This window comes from Blennius ocellaris (genome assembly GCF_963422515.1).
Source record: "Blennius ocellaris genome assembly, chromosome: 3".
NCBI lineage: Eukaryota > Metazoa > Chordata > Actinopteri > Blenniiformes > Blenniidae > Blennius > Blennius ocellaris.
In genome coordinates this window covers 6857791-6864559 of record NC_137652.1, presented here as the reverse complement: position 1 = coordinate 6864559, position 6769 = coordinate 6857791, and the positions used below count along the sequence as shown (strand labels likewise).

General features: G+C 46.9%; 1 protein-coding gene across 5 annotated transcripts in view; it reads right to left on the bottom strand.

The window, feature by feature from the left end:
• Positions 1-3990: 3990 nt before the first annotated feature.
• The window catches only part of fbxw7 (F-box and WD repeat domain containing 7), a 104672-nt gene continuing 101893 nt past the window's right edge, over positions 3991-6769 (bottom strand). For all 5 annotated transcript variants that reach the window (XM_080520098.1, XM_080520099.1, XM_080520100.1 and 2 more), the window contains one exon: positions 3991-4317. In XM_080520098.1, coding sequence (XP_080376224.1) covers positions 4049-4317 — 269 coding nt within the window. In that variant the 3' untranslated portion in view covers positions 3991-4048. The remainder of the gene's footprint in view (positions 4318-6769) is intronic.

Here is a 6769-nt window from a genome sequence, read left to right as displayed (position 1 = left end):
GGAATCTGCATCACAGCGCGTCGACCGTCACGGCTGCTGCTCAAGCCGTACGCACTCACCGCCGCCAAACCGTCTCGGCTTGAAGGAAACCCTCTAATGGCTCCCCTTCACACTGCTCTGAATGAAGCTGCAAGCTCAACAAGTTTTCTGCAATTAGCCAGTGGCTGCATATATTATCTTCACAGGTTGGAGGAAAAAAAACAAAAAACCCAAACCATTATCTCTTTGTAGTTGTCACACACCCTTTGATAATATTACACCAGGATTAAAGAGTGATTCACACAGCGGAGAAGTGTTTTGTCTGCATCTTCAGGCTACGATGAGCTTATTTTTATGCCAATGTGCTCAAAAAAGCACCGAACGGCTCTAAACACAGCAGATGTAGACGGCAGTCAGCTGAGGCATACAGTACCTTCACTTGTGTTATCCCTCCGAGCTCAGGGAAAAGTTTAATCTGCAGATTGTTGGTGGATGATCAGACTTCAGGGGTGGAATCGGGAGTCTTTACATCGTCACTCGCAAGGACGGCTGCAAAAGGACTCATTTCCAAAGCATCAGTGTAAGAGGCCCCCTGCCCAACGCCGAGCCTCTGAAATGAGCCGGCCCTTTAATTCTGGTCAACAAAAACAAGCCAGAATCCTCTTCCTCCGCACCACGGATCTCACGTCTCACTGCCCAGAAACTATTAAAACGGAGCAGCGGGAGCCAGCCTGTTGCCCTGGCTGACATGTTTCTTCATTACAACAAACACGACCTCTGTGCTTTTATTTTTGATTTGAACCCTCATCGACTCCGTCGCTGCCACAAATACTCGGTGGAGCTGAAAATAACCAACAAATGCATCATTTTTTTCAGTCGCGTTTCAAGCCGTCGGAGAAGTTTTAAAAGCAGGTTTCAAAAAAATGTTTTTGTCCATTTCTGCATATACTTTTATACACCCCGTAAGAAGAGTGCAGCTTATAGTTTAATCACCACAGAAGGTGGTTTCCACCACCTCCAAGGGACAGCGCCTCACACTTATCAGGTTTGTATGGGAGCAGTTTGTGGTCCAATACAGAAGCTCCTGCACTTTTTTATAATTGACCTCTGTTCATTTATGACAAAACCATTGCAGGGCTTCAGGACAAATCTCATATTTAGTCAAAAATTCCTAATCATCCGTCATAAGTGCAGCACCAGAAGCAACATTTGTGCATTTATTGGTCACAAGCGCTGATAATTTGTAATATCTGACAAATGTTGTATAAAGATTGTGCGATGGCCTGATGGATCATTTCCTTCAATGTGCGACATAAATACTAATTCATTGTGATACTAAGAGAACGTTATTTGGTGGTAGATTTCCTTGTTTTCTGGAGGTGAAATCAGTTTTTGTGCCTTTTTTTCCCTTCAGTAAATGTAAATGTAAATGTAAACAGTAAATGTGAATCCAGCATGAAGTCCATGTAAGAGCCTCTGGTTATTGGGCCGAAGAGGTGGAGTTACAATTATTGCCCTGTTGACGTCATGAACCAAACAATTTGCTTTATTGGACATGTGAGACGCCGTCACACAAAAACAAGACAACCGATATGCTTGAAATGAAAAAAGAAAAACCCACATTTTATTGCACTTAAGTTATAAGAAAATAAAATTCTAAGTGAATCAAACAAATACACAATCCCTTTAAGGTTTTTTCTGTCCGTTTTTCTTTTTTGCCAGGCAGTTTACAATGAACTGAAAAAAAAAAAAAAAATTTAAACACCTGCAACAAAATCTGATTTCTCAAACCAGATCATAAATTAAAAACAGAGGGAGAAAACAACGAGAGGAGATAGAGCAAGATTGTTTGCTTTTTTTTTTTCTTTTTTCTTTTAATATACAGTGTTATACCACTTTTCACAGTTCAGCTTGAGTTGTGACTCTTGGAGATTGAGACGATTTCTGTTTGGCTACAATGTTTCTGTTCACGGTTTTTGTTGCCTTTTGTGTTTTTTTTGTTTTCAGCCCGCCGGCGACTCGCCGCCCCGCTGATTTCATCTGCAACGCATGTAACACTAAGGACCCCCCCCACCCCCCCCTTCTCCTCCCTCCCCCCAGCAGCTCCACCCGACAGCTGATGCGTGTGATGGTCTCCTCTGTTGCTTCAGACATCTTTGCATTGGAACAACAATCACACACGGATACGGACAGATCTCTCATTCACGTGTTAAAAATCAATACATCTGCTAGTTCGACTCTTTTTTTGTCTTTTTTTTTTTACTTCTCTCTTTTTTTTTTTTCCTTTTGCCAGTCCACACAGCATTTTGTACATTTCCCCAAAGAACAGGCTTTGACAGAGCGTTGTCCCAAAGGAATGTGTTTTACAAGTTGCCCGTTAACACGCGAACACACGCACTCATGCACTCACACGCACGCAACGCCAACAGTGTACATCCCCGCGTTCCCACTCTGCAGGCGATCGCCTCGGCACGCCGGACACGCTCCCTCCCATCAGCCTCGTCGAGGCACGTTTGGCTCAAGTTTCAGTGGCAAGAACAAAAAGGAAAAAAAAAAAAACTAAACTCAAAAAAAAAAAAAAAAGGAGAAAAAAAAATCTAACCTTGGATGTTATCTTTCGTCATCTTTTGTTGAAGTTCAAACATAGAGTTCAATTTGGAATTTCGCCTGGGACTAAAACGTCACAGCAAGTAAAAGTTCCATCTCTTTTTTTTTTCTTTTTCTTTTTTAACGTTCATCTAGCAGCATAAATACAGTTTGGCCACTGGGGAGGGGAACAGTAGAGGGGGCAGGGGGCTCCGGGGGATTAATCCACAGTGCTTAAAGAAACCTCTCTTCACAGCACTGGCATTGAAGAAAACCACCCCAGTTAGACTGAAAAATATCTGTATAGCATTGATGTTCCTGCAAAGGCCAAAGCCCCAAACCCTGGTGTGAAGAAAACGGAAAGGAAGAACAAACAACTCAAGTAAAAAGACCAACAAAAAAGAAAGAAAGAAAAAGAAAAAACATGTGACAGCAAACCTAAGCGTAGCGGGTTTCTAATACTGGGATTTGTTGCCGTTGGCAACGGTGAGGAACGGTGAAAAATAGCCAAAAGAAAAATCCCTTCCTTTCATATGATCGACAAAAACGAAAACAAAAAAGGTGTTGAAATTCACAGTTGTATTTGTGTGCGATACTGTAAAAGAAAGAAAACGTAAAGAAAGCGAGTGGACGACGACAGAAACGGAAATGGAGTGACAAGAAACAAGCCTGAATGGCAGGCTGCTGAACCCTCCCGGTGGTTTTCCTCTCCACGACACCGAGCAGCTCTTGAGGTTTGACCGTGTGTGGAGACTCCACTCCCTCCACCTTTACCTGCGCTCAGCGTTTCCCACTCTCTGGTCTGGATGGCCGTGTTTTGAGTGTGTGCGTGCGTTTGTGGGCGCACGCTAATCGGCTGGGGAGGTGTGTGTGTGTGTGTGTGCGTGTGTGTGTGTGTGTGTCTGTGGGGGTGGGTGGGGACTTTTTTTTTTTTACATTTTTTTCCTTAAAAAATAATATATCTCTGTACATCTCAAAATCTGTCAGCCTTGAGCGAAGCAAACTCTGTTGCGAAGCCGAGCTCCAGCCGAAAAGGGTGGAGAGACGCTTCAGAAGAGTTCAGTCATCAGTCGTTTTTCTCCCCGTCCTCTTTTCTTTCTCCCAGCCAATCGTGGGGACGGACCGGGCGCTGGCCCCTCCCCTCCCGCCCCGTCGGCGGGCTTTTGACTCGCCCTCGTTTCCGGCGGTCGAGGGCCGAACACGCTAAAGTTCCCCATCGGTGTCTTTGTACGTTTTCCCCCAGAAGGGGAGGAGGGGTGGTGGGAGGGGGAGTCAGGGAGGTGATGGTAGATGACAGGACGGGTCCGCTGTCGGTGGCGGCGGTTGGAGATTTCTGCGAGTTTGGGTGAAGAGTTCTGGGTGTCGGCCCTCCGGGTTCCAGGCCCCCACCCCCCCCATCCCTCCCTCCCTCCCCTCTCTCTCTCTCTCTATTCCTTCCTCTCCAGTGGTTCGCTCACTTCGTCCTTCCCCGCCGCGGTCCTGCTCACTTCATGTCTACGTCAAAGTCCAGCACCAGCAGCTTGGTCTCCTCTGTGCCGTTGCGGCTGCCCACCGCGCACACCAGCTTGGTGTTGGAGGCCCGGATGCGCCACACCACGCCGCCGCTGCCGCCGCTCTCCAGGGTCACCAGGTTGCGGATGAACTCGCCCGTCTTCAGGTCCCACAGTTTGACCGTGCCGTCGTCTGAGCTGGTGATGACAAAGTTCTTGTTGAACTGGAGGCACGTCACAGCGCTCTGGTGCTTGTGTGGACCTGGACGCAAAAAACACAAAACAAAACGGGACGGTTAGACGGACTGAGGAGAACAGAAAGTAGCCATTTTGAGTGCGACATCACCGTGACGGCGTTCAAGGACATTCCGGAATCTGAACGAGTTAGAAAGTAAAACGTGAAGAATGGCCTTTGAGAGAATGAGACACAAAATCTGCCACTCTGTCTCGTCTTGATCCTTCTGGATGAAATGGTGAACAGTTTGAAAGTTGTCGTAATGAACAGCGTCACACACAGGGAGCTGATGGATTTGTTATAAAGGGAGACGAACACGGCACAATGAATGAAAAAAAAAAAAAAAAAAAGCTCCCTCCGAGTCTGTATGAGGTGAAGGGAAAACGGTTTTCGTCCTGAAGCTGCAGACGGAGCGGCGAGGTCTTCCTCCCGGAGGCAGACTTCAGGATAAGCTGGCGGGGCTCGGTCCGTCAACCGTCACAAAGAGCTAAGCAGCTTCAGCTACACCTCCGTCTGGCAGCTGGCAGGAGGCCACAGCAAAGTGAAGATGGCGGCCGTGACTGCCTTCGCTGGGGGGGGGGACTTTACTCCCGATTGGAGGCGCGCGACATTTCTCCAAAGGCCTCGCACGTTGCATCGGGTGCTTCGCCAATCAGCCCTGATTATTTTAAGCTGAGGTTACTGTGCGAGCTGTTTTCATTCATTCCTTTCATTCTTTGTCCTCCAACATCCCACATTCGTGGAGGAACTTTACTAAAATCTCAGCGTGAATAAGCTTTCAAATATATTTCACTTCCGTCTCCGGTGAGTTCAAAGGCTGCAGTGTTTACCCCCAGTACACAATCCTGCTCTGCACCAACCCCCAACATCTCTCTCTCTCTCTCTCTCCCTCCCTCCCTCATCCCTCCTCTTCCCATTACCACAACAAAGCGAGCTGCTCCATCATTACCTTTACTCTCCTCGGCTGACAGTGATGGCCTTGTTGTTGCTCTATTGTCTTATCAAAACGCACTAATGAATGGGGGAGATTGTCCGCCGACCTCATTATATGACCTACAAAGTGTCCTCGGCCTTCACGCCCTTTACCGCAGGCACCCATCCACTCCTCACGAGACGGGCTTCCTCCCCCTCGTCTCATGCCTGACTGGGGCATCCTTTTGTTTAGATGCTATGTGTGTGCAGGGGAAAGGGGGGGGTTACTGTCAGGACCGGCGCACTGGCCATAGTTTGCTAATGAGGGCGTTTAGGGTGGGACATCTGTGGCTGCTGCCCCTATTCAGCAAAGGATTTCCAACTTCCTGTGAGGCGCCAGTGCTGCTAATGGACTTAGAAGTATTCAGACAGACACAAAGGAAGTGAGGGTGTTTCAGAGGCCAGCGGGCTCTTAAGGTGTCGGAGCCGCACCGTCATTCACTCGCACAGAGAAAACGCTTATTTGGTTCGGCCTTTAATTGGACTGGACGACTTGAACTGGGGCTTTCACTCGCTGGGATAAATCGCCCCATCGTTTCAATGTCTGCTTGCACATCTGCCGACTTAGACTTGAATCAGAGCGGAAAACTCGAGGTGTCCTTCACCGTAGTGATGTCAGCAAAGACATTAGAAAACTAAAGGATGTGGTTTTAAACCTCGCATGTACCTGCAAAGTCACAATCGAATCGACTGGTCTTACTTGAAATTTTGACTCACAAGGAATCTGCATCATCAGCCTCACGTCTAATCTTAAAATTCACCGTTTAATATAAACTCTGAACCTTTTAACTTCCTGTACAACCCCTGCAGCCCTCCCATCCCTCTGAACTGTCCTCATTGGGGTGAGGAGTCTGATCTCAGCACTGAGTGAAGGGCAGGAAACACAATGGACGGGTCAAACGTCCATCACATGGCGAAACACACCAGCAAAGACATGAATACAAATTGAAGGATTGCCAATCAACCAAACAAGCATGCGTTTTGGACTGCAGAAGAAAATCTGCACAGAGGGGGAACAAAAATCTCCAAACGGACAGGGAGAACATGCAAACTGTGGACAGAAATGTTCAAACAGCAAGTTTAAACACAGATTTCTTGCTTTGAGGAGACGGTGCTCCCTGCTGCACTGTCCTGGAGCGCTTTGGGCAACTGGATGAAAAGACCATAAAAAAAGAAAGAAAAAGCCGAGTTTGAACTCATTTAAAATCTTTTTTTTCCTCCTCCAAGCACAAAGGCTGGTGTCAAATTACAAGCATATGATTTTGTCTGTTAGCACCGTTTCGAGGCAGGGAATCTTCAAAAGAACGGGGGTTTTAGAGTTGTGGAGCCACAAACCAATTGGCTTGAATCAAGAAGGGGGTGAACTGATCCGTGAATCAAAACACGTTATAGTCGTGCCTCACAATACACAACCAGCCCATTGTGTTCACTTTTAGCATTTGTCTAATTTTTACCAATACTTATATCATCCAACTACTATTCAAACATAGAAATCCATGCTCTATTA